Below are 14,412 nucleotides of genomic sequence, written 5' to 3' on the forward strand. Positions count from 1 at the left end.
TGGAAAGGTAGCCAGGATCTGAGGGCATCATGGAAGCAACACAGAACAGCCACCTTGGTCAGGTCACTTCAGACACGAGAGTATCTGGAAAGAGACCAGTTGTTTTGCATTCTCTGAGTTGAGGAAAAGAAGAAACTTCTGTCTTCATCCCTGGGAACAACACTAAACTGCAATACCCTGCCTAACATTAGAGAGCTGGCAGCATCCCTGGGACTCTGAAGTTGTCTCCCTCTCAGGCCAGTGCTCCCAGCACTGACCTAGTGCTGCCGGTTCCCCAGGATGTCCACACCACGGCAGCAGAAGCAGGATGAGAGGCCTGGTGTGCATTATATTATAAAGGCAGGCTGAACTGAGATGCAGAATGACAGAGGCAGTCCCCATAGTACAAGAAGGTAACAAATGGATGAAGACAGACAGGCAAAGTTTTGAGGAGAAAGGGTGACAGAATGCAGCAAGGGAGCCAGTGATGCTCTCGGCAGCCTTTTTGCTGAGAGGCTTTCATACTTGCCTGAGGGAAAGGATCAGCGGATGCTAGCAACACGTTTTCTGGTTTGAGGTCACAATGAACAATATTTTTAAAGTGTAGATGTCGCAAAGCCACAAGTATCTATAAAGGAGAAAATCATCAACATCAGCTTATTTTAATCTAAAAGGTCGGTTCAAAATGTTCTCTACTAGGACATAAATTTAGAGGGTCAAGAGAAAACTCAAAATGAACAGTGACATTTCTTTATGCTTCAGACCCTGAAATAAGCCAGCATGTTTCTAAGGAAACTTTATTGGAAGAAGTACTATATTATGGTAACCAGATGGCAACCGAAACAGGTAAAGATAAAAGAATTCAATAATATCTAACAGGCTACACATTCCTGAATATTTTCAAAGATTCAGGACTCAGCCACTGTGCATTTTAAAATTTCATGAGCAGTTTTAATACCTGTGCCTGCATATACATTATTCATTTGGTACTATCCTAAACCCTGACTACTACAGATATAAATTAGATAATAAGCCATTCCACTTTTTTTTTTTTAGTGTAGTTCAGACTCTGGAGGTAGGGTCTAAACAACAGGCCTAGAAAGCTCTAGTTAAATAGTGATAACATCTGATATTAAATATTACCTTTTTTATTTCCTGACTCTAATTGATTTCTTACCTGAGTAATTAAAAACTTCGTTATATGCTCTGGCAACCTGCCCTTTTCACTTGACAAGATCATCTCCAGCATGTCTCCATGGAGTTTTTCCATAACAACAAACACTCTTTCAGGCGTCTCAAACATACACTCCAAATTTACAACACCAGGGTGATGAAGGTTCTATTAAAGATAAATAAAGCACTTGAAGAAAATGAGTTTTTGATACTGTTTGGCAAGCTCACTGATTATACAAAACTGTTCAAGCTTAAAGCTATGGAGAAACCCACACTTTAGATTTTTAACACCTCTAAATTCCACATGTGCTGCCTTATATTTTTGAAATTCTAATGTCTCCAAAAAATACATCTTGACTTTCTGTGCACAGTGAGTATTTTTTTCTATGCTATAAATCAAAATTCCAGCACAGTGAATTGCTAATTAGGTTTTAATTAGAATATCGTATTGAAAAATCTGTAGTTTCTTAGGATCATCTCCAATATTAAGCATACTGTCCTAAATAAGTTTACTAGGCCATCCGTACACACTTAGCAGAAATTTAATGTAGACAAGATGAAATACGTTCATGGAGTGCATCTGACTGCACTGATGAAGCACATTAATCAGTGCTTTTGGAGCTGCTGCCGTGCTCTCGGAGGCTGCTCTCATTTGCTACAAAAGCTCTTACACAAGAGTAAAGATCCCCATGAAAACAGCAAATATTATTGAGCCTCTGTTTTGTTCAGGACATCACGCTATGTGGTAGTGCTTCATAGTTCTCAAGCACTCAATAAATATTTCCACAATAAACTAGTGGCCAATAATGATAGGCTGCATTTGGCTTGACATGTTAATTGTCACACGTGTCAAGTAAAATTACTCTTAACATTAGTTGGGCCCTTGTAATGATGCTTAACTCTGAATGTTGGTCTGGGGTCGTCAACAAAAGCCTTTGATCATTTGACCTTTATTTTTTTTCCCCTGCACACAACAAAAAAATCCAAAAATTAAAAGAAGTATTATATATTCCATTAATATTTCAATGAAAAATGGGGAAAAAACATACATCTTGAATAAAAATTACTGAAAGAAAAAAACATGGACTGACTTAAATGTGTTAACAGCTGAACACAGGGAAGAAAATAAATCCTTTATTCCAAGGGAAAAAATCTTAGCCATAAAATTAAATGCAAAATGAAATGTTCACAAATTATTGGAAACCTGAAATGGCTCGGTCTTCAGACCTCACGGACAGATGCTGGGTGGTGAGCAGCAGAGGGGACGTGAGTGAATCTGGAACTGTCACTGTGCTCCACGCTACTCCTCAGCACAGAGAGCCTGGCATTGACTCAACACGGACATACGCTGTGGTTGGCAGTAGCTCCCATGATGAGAACCTGCCTCGCTGGATGAGAACCCCATCCACTACTCTGCAATTCTGCTCTCTGCCTTAGACATCAGATGGGACTTTAATATGTGCTTATTTAATTTGTATTTTTCCAGAATGTTCTAGACTAAAAGTAGAAAATGAATTAATGAGATTGTTTTCTGTCAATGATTTCCCCGTGGACTCTGAAGGACTGTATAAATGTCCTCTAATAGCTTCTTTATGTAAAAGATCAAGGAAAATTTGGCTATTTCTTGGTAAAGGACTTTGAATATACTTAGGTATATATTTTAGGAAATAAAATATATTCAATGAATTCATTGAATTAAAGGTCACCTGAATGCAAACTGGTAAAAGAAATATGTCTTGGAAAAGTTTCAGCTCCTACATTCATCGCACTTGGTCCTTGATCTTTCACCAAAACCTTTACGTTTTACAGGTCTGCTAAAGAATATATTGAATGGTAGCTGAAAAACCTTTCCAATAGCAAAATGACTTTATTTTTTCTGCATAGCTGATATGTAGTAAGTTGATACTTCTTGAGTTCATTATGTATGGTTGAGACAAAGCCATCACAGATGCCTACTCAAAAGCTGTATGCTTTTGGACTCAATCAAATGACCTAACTTGCTTTTACATTCAACAATAACAAAAGTAAGCAGAATATACAGAATCATGTCTTCATTAACAAAAGTCTCTATCCTGATGAGAAGTTAATTTATTTAGCCTAGAGAAGATATCTGAAGACTATAAGAGAGGGAAAAAAAAAATTAAAGTTACTATTTTGTATCATGTATCATTCATATTGCCTTTTTAATACCTTAAGGTCAACTCTAAGATGAGCTTTAACCAAAGTAGCTGATATGACTTGTTCACAATTTTAACTTTTTATAGAAACTATGAAATAGCTTTTCAAAATTTTCCTTTTAAAGTCTAAAGTAAATTAATTAACTTAAAATGATTTGATGATTATAACATTAACTATGGCACAGTCGTGTTCAGAAAGAACTTTTGTTAACTTCTCAGGCCTAGCTCATAGATTTGGATAATAAATTTCATGGCAGAGTAAGCTATTACAGGACTTTGTGGCCATCTGTTTGTTGCATTTAAGTAATCTAATTTTCAGGAAATGAAACATTTGGTCAAATATAGGAAAGAATAGTGTCCATTCACACATTACAGATTGATGACATATCCATGGGGTGAATATGAGTTATTTTGAAGTCTGGGAGGAAATGCCATTTGGAGATCAAGACAAAAATTTTCTGACTCAAACTGCCTAGAGAGTTCTTATATAATTAATGGAAGCTAGTCATTAAAAGCAAAAGATTTTATAAAAGCAGTAATACTTTATAAATAATATTTAATTAAAAATTTTAGTTTATACATGTATTCTATTTTATATTACACATTTTACATTTGCATTGAGAGTTATTTTACTTTACTCACAATCTTTAATTCTAATAGTGTTGCCTTATTGTAAACCTCACATTGTGAATTCATTCCAAACATCTAGCTATGATAAATTAATGTCATGTTTCCCCCTTCTTCTACCTTCAGGATTATTATACTCAAATATATGAGAGGTAGGAAAGAGAAAAATTAGATTCAATGTATCTATTCAACAGATTATTTAGGAGTCAGCCTTAATGTGGGAACTTCTGACTACTTTCCTATCAAACAACTAAGTGATTTAGGTCATACTAAGACCAAAAGGAAGAAAATTAAGTGAAGAATCCAGGATCTAAGTTCTAAGTAGCACACAGAGCAGACAGAATACACCAGCACAGAGTGTACAGTGGCAAGAATGGGGAATTGAGCTACAGCAACATGGCAGTGACTATTGATAGTCACTCCTGAACTGAAAGAACACACCATCTTACACATCTTCTAATTACAGTCTTTTAAAATTTATGCTTCACTTACTAACCCTAGAATTCACAATCACTTAATACCTTATGAAGGGGATACCTTGATAGTTGCTAAAAAGTCAGTGTAGAGAGGAGATAATTATAAGAAGACGTGTGAAAGATAATATCCAAATTCATGTGGTAAACTCAGCTATCTTGCCTAAATTTTCTCTTTAGTTTGATAACCAGAAATTTAAAGTGGAAGAAAAGAAAATTTCCTTTTGTCTTTCACCTAAAGGAAGTTGTATTAAGTATGAAGCCCACACTTAACGCCTTCTACTCTGTCCTCTCCTATCTTCCTAGGTTGCTCTAATGATAAAGAACTCGCTTGCCAATGCAGCAGACTGAAGAAATGCAGGTTCAATCCCTGGGTCAGGAAGATCCCCTGGAGGAGGACATGGCAACTCACTCTAGCATTCTTGCCTGGAGAATCCCATGGACAGAGGAGCCTGGTGGGTTACAGTCCACAGGGTCACAGACAGTCGGACATGACTGAAGCAACTTAGCATGCAGTATGCACACATCTTCCCTCATGGGCTTCCCTGATGGCTCAACAGTAAAGAATGTGCCTGCCAATTTAGGAGACATGGGTTAGATCCCTGGGTCAGGAAGCTCCCCTGGAGAAGGAATGGCAACCCACTCCAGTATTCTTGCCTGAAGAAACACAAGGACGGAGGAGCCTGGTGGGCTACAGTCCATGGAGTTGCAAAAGAGCTGGGCATGACTTAGTGACTAAACAACAACAGCATCTTCCCTCATGCTGTATTTTTAAACTTCAGTGATGACAGACGTGCTTCTACTCTGATGTCAACAGGTGAGGGCTGTGTTACACCACATGAGAGCCCTCCTGATTTAACACGGGGTGGGGATCATTTGGATGTTGCATGCAAATGTGTCACCACATGAGAGCCCTCCTGATTTAACACGGGGTGGGGATCATTTGGTTGTTGCATGCAAATGTGTCCTTATTTCACGATTGGTTGACTAAAGCCTACAATTTATAAACAGTTTCATACTCTAGAACTTATTTTTTAGGAGGTAACATTTTGGGAATGCACACTGATAATAACTCAGAACCAATAAAGCTAACATATAATGTCAGAGGAATAAATGCACCAATATTACTTCAGTAAGACCAAATGTAACAATCCACCCTCCTGTAAATTACTGGGTGACATTTAGATCAATGGAGTCACAACCAAATTTAACCTATTAGACTCTGTGAACTCAGAAATGATCTGATCATTCCTGGTAAAACTGTTTGCATATACCATCCATCAGAATTTGCAATGTAATATTATATTTTTGTGTGGCATTAATTGGCTCAGATTGACCCTGGTTTAAATAGTTCAAAATTTTGTGGAAGAAATAAGTTGAAGCATCTCTACTGTCTGTTAACAAAATATATATATTGTGCCCAGATATCAAGAAGGGGAGTCAGCTTTTAGATGGCTAGCTTACAATACACAATTTACCATTATTTTTTCCATCTTAAGTTAGCTACAAGTTCTGTGCATCCTATTAAGTAACACTGGCCCAAGAAAAATTTTTTAAAGAATCAGTTCAATATTTGCATAGAAGAAAAAAAAATCAGGTCAGGCCTGATATATAATTCCTGTATTCACATATATCCATAAACCTATCTACAACCCTCTCTATCATTCTGAACTTAATCTTTTCTGGGACTGATTTAATCTAGCTTTAGATTTCAAGGCCATGCAGACACATGATAAATAGAATGAGTTCTCTCCTTTCCTTATAAAAGGAGAAGAGACTGAATGCAGAGAGAGAGGAGTATGCAAAAAACATACTTACAAAACCCTCTTATCACCTCTCATGTTTCTAGCCCAATTAGCATAAAAAATATGTGCTATTTTCTACTCATCACCAGGAATCTTGTAGGGCGTATGAATGGGAAATCTAAAAAGCAAAACCTAGATTCCTAAACCCACCATGTGGACTCATACACTGAGGTTCCACTGGCACTGTCTGTATATGACTAAAGTTGTTACTATAATTTTGGAGAGTTGAGGGAGTGACTTCTACCAAATGAAAGGCCCTTACACAGCAAGAATACTGTACACATCCAGGCATCTACCCCCAAAACCCCTGACCAAGGCCAGTTTCAAGCTGAATTTAGGCAAAAGGATCCAATATTTGAGAATAAGAACAAAGGCTTAAAAGACAAAAAAAATCAGTAACTGGTTGTTACTTAAAAAAAAAAAAAAATCAGTGTTAGTAAACATTCCACCCATAAAGTGTGACCCTCTTTCCTCCATGCCATTACTCAGCTTGTGTTTAGTGAAAAGGCATGAATTAAAAGAATGGCATGTTAAAACAAGGAAGTTGGAATTTGTAGATCAAGGTGTGTTTACTGAACATAAAGGTTAAAAATTGGATCAAATAGCTCGATTTTTTTTTTTTTTTTCTATTTGCTACAAATGCATGGCAATAGACACACATTGGAACATTTTTTTATTTCCTGCTAACCTACCTGGCTGGAAACATGAACACATGAATCCAATCTCATCCCAATGTTAGATTTAAAGTATAACTTTTAACAAAGTGTATCACTGTAACCCAATTACTATACTTGAGAGGTCACCACTCCAGAAAGCATAACATTCTATTATGAGGTTAAATGACCCGTACAGACGCAGAATCTACCTGAAGTCTTAACTACTGGATACTGGGAACTGGAGCGAGCATACCAGGTGTACTGGAGAGGGTCAGAGGACAGAACGTCATGTGCAAAAAAGTCAGATTGTGTTATCTTACATTGGATAAGGATTTTGTGGCCCTTAGATGGCATATTATCAAAATTGAACAGGTTTTTAATTATGGGGCATCTCAGAATCTTTAAGCGAAAGACTATTCACTTCCAAGATGTAGATGACCTGGATGTAGTATGCAGTATTTTCTAAGCTTTCTTTTAGAGCACATCTTAATCCTCACCTTCTTCCATGAAGGAACTCAGAAGACATGATCTTCCAAAAATAGGTTGGGGAACATTGATTTTAAAAAAACACTTTAGGGACTTCCCTGGTGGTCCAGAAGCTGACTCTGCACTCTCAATGCAGGGGAACTAGATCCCACATGCCCAACTAAGAGAATGCATGTGGCAACTAAAGATCCTGCATGCCATGATGAAGACCTAAGATCCTGTGTGCCAAAAATAAACCAAATAAGCAATAAATAAAATAGACCTGGTGCAGCCAAATAAATAAACAAAAATAAATATTAAAACATTAAAAACACTTTATATATTATTTAATTTGACCCCCACTAAACATTCCTGTGAAGCAAGCACATTGAGTCAGATGAATTCTAATCCATAATTAAGGAAACCAAGATTAAAAGAAACTTATGAAAAAACTGAAAAGCTCTGACTGGATCCTGGCCATCTGACACTAGGTTCTCATTATGACTAAATTGTTATGGAACACAATATCTAGTCAGAAAATTTTTCAAGTTTGTTTTCTTTTTATTATAATAGATTTTAAAATGTTTTTTCTTTTGTTTTAGACACATATATACATAATTTACAGACTTAATTGGAGCATGCAGAAGATAACTTTAGAGTTGTAAAACATGTCTTCAAAAGAAACAATTTCATGAAAATTGTTCACATAGTAATATAAAAATGAAAAAATATTTGAAGAAATATGAACATATAAGGTGAAACAACAGAAGTATAAACTTTTTATTAAACATAAAAGATAAAGTACTCACTTTTTGAATATTTTTCTCCTGAGAAAGAAAAGTTGACTCCTTCATGCTTTAAATAAAATCACCAGTTTCTGCAAATTTTCATTTTCCCACTCATACTTAGCAATATTATTCTCTGGTTTCCTGTTATGATTATCTCTTTCCACCTACTCTTGATCATCTTTTTAGACTAAGAGAACAAAGCCAGGTATTTACAAGATATATATTTAATCTTGTTCTGTGAAGATAAATTACCATGTTTTGTAGTCAAACAGGAATGAAGGTAAAGTATACTTTATTATCTTACTGGCATGCTCTGCAATTCTATACCACTCTGTTTCCTTCAGCTGTGGCAATATAATTTGTTCAACAAATATTTACTGAGTGTTTACTAGGGGCCAGGCATATGTTAATATATTTTCAGCTGTACCCCAGGCTTTGAGTCAACCGTGCTCTTTGTTAACACAAAATTACATGTCTCTATGTTTTCTATTTAAGAAATTCAATATCAAGTTATTTGAAATCATTCCTAGGAGCTAGACAAGTGGTTTCAATACTATTAATAGTAAGATAAGTATGGAATCTTTACTATATGCCAGGCACTAAGAATTTCAACAAATTATCATACTCAATTCTTATAACATCTGTACAAAATTTTATGGATAAGGAAATTGAGACTCAGAGAACCTAAGTAACTTATCCAAGCTTCTGAGACTCTTAAGCCTGATGTGAGAACCCTGGCAGTCTAAGCCCAGAACCTATGCTCTTTAAACATTATGCTATCTGTTATCTTAGTATTTTCCTTGGATTAAATCCATTTAGAACCAGTGCTGCCTGTTCTAACCAGTATGCATCCGGGGCTATGCTACTTAAGCCTCCTCATCTTACTTTCACAACCCATTTGAGCATGTTCTCTGGATTTCTGAACGCTGCCTCATCAGTCTTCTCACCACAGTGTCCCCTAAACCTGTTACGACAACCACACTGACAATTTGGATTCCTTGCCTTCCTGACTGATAAAATGTCTTCCCTATAGCTTAATCTGTTTTTAAGCTGGTGTACCACCCCACCCCCACCCCAGTGTTGTTCTCTGTTACCAGTTCCACTCCTGATCTTGAAGATTCATTGCCTTTAAAGGTATCACTCTGACTTACTGTCTGGTTTCTTTCACACCCAATGCCCAGTCTTCCTCCCAGGGCTAAGCTTTAGAGGTAGCTGTAACATCTGGAACAATGAGCAGCCCATCTACACTCTTCCTTCTCATAAAATATCATAGTTTTCTAACTGGAGCCTAAAATTTAATTACTTATTTATACAGAATGGGGGCGTTCTGACTGTTAAAACCAGCTTTGATTATTATAACTAGTAGAGCCTCCAAAAAAGTTTTCTTGTTTTTTAAACTTTTTTCTCTATATCATCCCTCAATATTGATCTGATTGTAATAATTTTTTGAAAATATTTCAATAATTCACAATCACCCAAGCATAATAAAATCCAGTTGACTTGGCACGGTATCTATGGTTCTCCATGAACTCTCACAAAAGCCATTTCCTAACCTTACCTAAGTGTACTCGGTCCTTTCACAGCAGTCTCTAAACTAAGGGAGGCAAACTCTTGGGGAAATGGAAAATTAAGAGATGTATGAGCAGAGGAATAGTGTTAAGGAAAATTCGCTTTGTTTATATTTGTACCCCTACTACCTGGCACATGGGAAGTACTCAATAATTATACTTTGAATGAATGAATCTTAATCCATAAATAATTTTCTAATACAGATCTATTTGAGAAAATCTCCATGTTCTTCAAATTCTCAATTCCCAAGTTGCCTTTCACAATATTTTTTCCCCATTTTTCAAAAGGAAGGTATGTTTCTTATACATTCCAAACACTACTAAGGTACCTTGCCATGGGGAAGAAAATTGTCTAGGAAAAAAATAAAGGGAAATTATGAAATATTGTGTTGGTATGAACGGAATAACTCTAATAACTTGGAACTCAATTCTTTGGCAACTTAGCTTCTTATGCATGCTTTCACCAAAATCAGAGAAGGATTTAATGGATCTATTAATAGAATTAAAAGAGGATGAATTTCCGAAGATAAATCACTTGGACTGTTTCTATCTTATCTGGAGGGGGTGGCGCTTACAACTTGGCTTCTACAATTTAACAAAAGGAATAAAACTGCTGAACTGTTTAATTTAAACAAAAAATAATAATCACTTAAAATTTATTAACTATATTAAAAAAATAAACCTCATTAAATAATGTGCTTTCAGTAACATTTCACTTTTTATGTTAACAAGCATAGATCAAACTTTACAGAATATTTATCTTACTAGACAAAGGTTTTCCTAATAACTGTAATGATAAATGAATTCAGGAGAATGCTTTACACATTCAGTGTTATAATCAAGAAATTTAAAAATACACAATGATTTTTATTGTAAATAAATATGAAGGGGGAACCAATAAAAGACTTTAAAGTAAAAAAATATATATAACGTTGGAATATATTTCTGTGGTAAAAAAGTATAATGTAGTCAAAGAAAACAAAAATACTGTAAAATACGCTATTGCTTAAAAAGCCTATGCATGTATTTTTAAATGACTGTTTAAAGATATAAAATGTTTTTGATATTTAGATTGTAATGCATATATTTAAATGAGTTATACAACAGCTTTATTTTCAAATACCGGGATTTTCACTATAGTACAAAATTAAAATTCTTTGGACTTCTGACAAAATAGTTCTAGCTGTCAACTTAAAAATATACGAGCAGATACAAAGATTTTTAGAATTCTTTCTGAGAATTCTAAGTGTTTAGAATTTGAAGAATTTTTAGTATTATTTTTTCAAACCACATGAAGTGATTTGAAGCCACCCTTTTTAAATGATCTAGTTTTCTACTTATATTTCATAGTGTATTTATTTTATTAAGGTGGTCCCTCAGCCTAATAACCCTTTCTAACATTTCTTTGGTCATCAAGAATCATGACCCTTTCAAGATTTCACCAATGCTATATTTCCGTTTGAAAATCTCCCTCATTCCAGTACCCTGACCTCTGCCATAACTCATGCCTTCTTTCACTATGTTCTGTTTCCACAGCTATCCTGACTTGCAGTTACTTGTATCTGTCTGTCCAAATATATGATAAATATTCTAAAAGGTTTCATTCACTGTTATACAACCTAATAAATTGCTTTGTATCAAAAAAGGAAGGGCTTCAAGAGTACTGTTGAATGACTTAATATTTTTATTAATTGAAGGAAATTAATTGAAGTTCCTTTGAAACTGGAGAAATGATAGCAAAATGGACAAAATTAGAGAATAACTTGCGGGGAAAGATGTTAGGAATAATCATTTGGTTTTTGGTTAGTTGGTTTGGATAAGACTGGCACAGCAAAATGGAGATGTCCTAACGTCAGAAACAGGAGACTGCAGTGTCTGTGAAAGAACAGAGCTCACAAGATAAATTAAGGAAATAACCTGAGAAACAATGACAGATGTGCCTCTTAAAGTGGATGAGCTCACTCTGGAATGAGTCCCAGATTGGCATAAACCATTTAGACGAAGGGAAGAAGGTCAGTAAGAAGAACAGAGCTAGCAGGGAAGGTGAAGTGGGGCCTGATGAGGGCAGGGATGAGTGAGAAGCGAGAAATGATCAATGCTGTTGAAGCACTGAGGCTAGTCAAGTAGGGTAAAGACTAAAACATAGCTAAAGAGTGATAGTTGGGCAGAGGTAGAAGACAGGAGTATGGCAAAAGTTCCTTACACTGTAAAAAGGCGTGGAAACCAAAGACAGATATTTATGAATAAGAATGGAAAGCAGCATAGAGCACAAATTTAAAGTACATCAATAGAAAATGTGCTGCAGCCATGAGAGATGGCCTAGACAAATCAAGAACACAGTTTGCTGTTGCTGTTCTTTTGTTTTAAAGTTATGAGAAAAAAAAAAAAGAAAAAAATAAAGTTATGAGATACTTTGATGGAAAGAAGAGTGCCTCGCAACAGAGAAATAAGAATGATGGTGGAATTTTAGGAGATAAGTAAAAGGCGATATACTTAATCTACGGCCTGTAAAATTCTTACATATCTTTTCCCACATTCTGTATTCAGTACCTTTAGTATTCCAAAATGCTTTAATATAATGTATCATAAACAAGCTCTAGTATTGTTCCTTAGAAAAAAATAAGCTGATATTTAAGATAAGGACAAAATAGTATATCGATTAGAATTATACACATTCATTAGCATTGTCCTAAAGCTTTTGTGCATTGTGACATTATGTGAGAAAATAAAAATGAATTTAGACTGAACAAGCCTATGCTGATAACTTAAATTGTATTAAATATATCATGCCAGTATCACTTACTTTAGATTGTAAGTTTCTAAGCCTTCTAAGATTAACTGCATCTTCTTACAAAAGTCAGTTTTCTGTAATATCCCCAATAATCATAAACTATCTTTTTATCCCTATCTTGTTAACATGAATAGAAAAAAAACAAAAATTTCAGATTTACCTTTTTTAAAAATCAAGATACAACTTATAAAATCATACTATAAATAAGATCTCTTGGTAATTTTTAGTCTGATCTATATTCTCTTTTTCCATAGCACTTACCATATTCTGGCCTACTACAGAATTTTATATGGAATGAAGTTTAACATCTACATTAATTTATCATCCTTCTAAAATATAATAATAATAACAAAGCATTTAGAGATAATGAAAACAGCTATTTGAAATGATGTAAATCAGGGATAACTATGCCAAAAGATTCACACTTGCCTTAATTTTTCAACTGTTCAAAGATATCTAAAGAGTGTAGCTTTCTCATGACTAAATCGGTCTCTTGAAAGCCTTCGCCCAGTAAAAAAGATGAATGAGAAAAAGAAAGGAGAAGCCTACTTTTTCACACATTCATTTTTACAACTTTGAAGTCTTCTACAAGCTAAGAAGGTTTTTTAATTTAAAACAAAAACAACAACAACAACAAAACAGAAACAAATCAGAGTTCAACAACAACAAAAAAACTAACAGAACTACACGAGGAGAATGTTCTCCCATCAGCCATTTCCAGCCCACTTGGTCCTCTCCGGACAACCTCAGAAGAAAGAACAGGATGGGGCAGAACTAGTCAGACTCCAGGTATAAGCATAAACGAGGAAACTAGCTTTCATAAGTGAGAGACCGCGGGCAGAGGATACCAAATGCTTCTGCGTATCACTCCAGAGGGAGAGGATTCTGCTCCTCAAGATTAGGAAAAGAAAACCTTCTGCACCATTCAGCTGATTTCAATCACGGTACTTTTTCCGAACTTATCAGTTAGTGAGTCAGAATCCTCCCTGCATCTCTCTGCTTATTACCGTATTTTCTTTTCAGGTTTAAAAAATGAATTACTTATTTTTATAAGAAATATAAACCAGGGTAGTGAGGGCTTTCAAAGAACTAACAATCCTTCTTAACTAACCAATTAACCATTAATAGCAAACAGAGTCCAGACATTTGCTTCCTGGTTGGATACTATGACTTCTTATGTGACAGGATGATGTCTCTGTACAGTTTTAATTCAACGAGCATTCATCCAACAAATATTTGCTAAACATCTAATGTTTGTCAGGAACAATCTTTGGTGTTTGGGATGTATATATTTTGGAATATATATCAGTTATTTGATACTGTTGGCAAATAACAGCATCTGCCCTTTTGAAACATATATATTCTACATCAGGGATTGGCATTGGGGATGGGGAAAGAAACCCACAGCAAATATAATAAATAAAATTCTGTAATAGGCCAGAATATGGTAAGTGCTATGGAAAAAGAGAATATAGATCAGACTAATTTCTGGTGAACAAGTTTGAAACAAATGTCAACTTTTGGTAAAGTATGAACTCTCAAACCTCATATACATAAACCAAGCTTTAATAAGATTCCTTCTACAGGTTTTGTAATTAAAAATTAAACATTTAAGTATGTTGTAAACATCAGACTAAAAGTAGACCTGAAAATACAATTTAAAGACAATTTAAATACAATTTAAAGACTCATGACAGGAAGGACTTGAGTGTCTTTGTCCCCACTGTATCCACTGAGCCAAGAACAGAGCTTAGCTCATGATATTTACTCAATAAATATCAGTTTGATGAAGGAAGTGAAGAACAATTGGGGACAATGGGGATGAATGATAACTGATGAGGATTCTTGAGATTTCAGGCCATAATATGTGAACTGTTCAAACTCTTTGTATGCTCAAGAGACAAAATCTC

At 35.1% G+C, this 14,412-nt stretch overlaps 1 protein-coding gene across 3 annotated transcripts in view; it reads right to left on the bottom strand.

Annotated features, from left to right (window-relative positions):
* PRKD1 (protein kinase D1) overlaps nucleotides 1-14,412 on the bottom strand; it is a 347,191-nt gene that overhangs the window by 25,166 nt on the left and 307,613 nt on the right. For all 3 annotated transcript variants that reach the window (XM_027521799.1, XM_027521798.1, XM_027521801.1), the window contains 2 exons: nucleotides 1,157-1,318; nucleotides 509-607 (listed from right to left, as the gene is read on the bottom strand). In XM_027521799.1, the coding sequence (XP_027377600.1) occupies nucleotides 509-607; nucleotides 1,157-1,318 (261 nt within the window). The remainder of the gene's footprint in view (nucleotides 1-508; nucleotides 608-1,156; nucleotides 1,319-14,412) is intronic.

The sequence above is a fragment of the Bos indicus x Bos taurus genome, chromosome 21 (assembly GCF_003369695.1).
Source record: "Bos indicus x Bos taurus breed Angus x Brahman F1 hybrid chromosome 21, Bos_hybrid_MaternalHap_v2.0, whole genome shotgun sequence".
Lineage (NCBI taxonomy): Eukaryota > Metazoa > Chordata > Mammalia > Artiodactyla > Bovidae > Bos > Bos indicus x Bos taurus.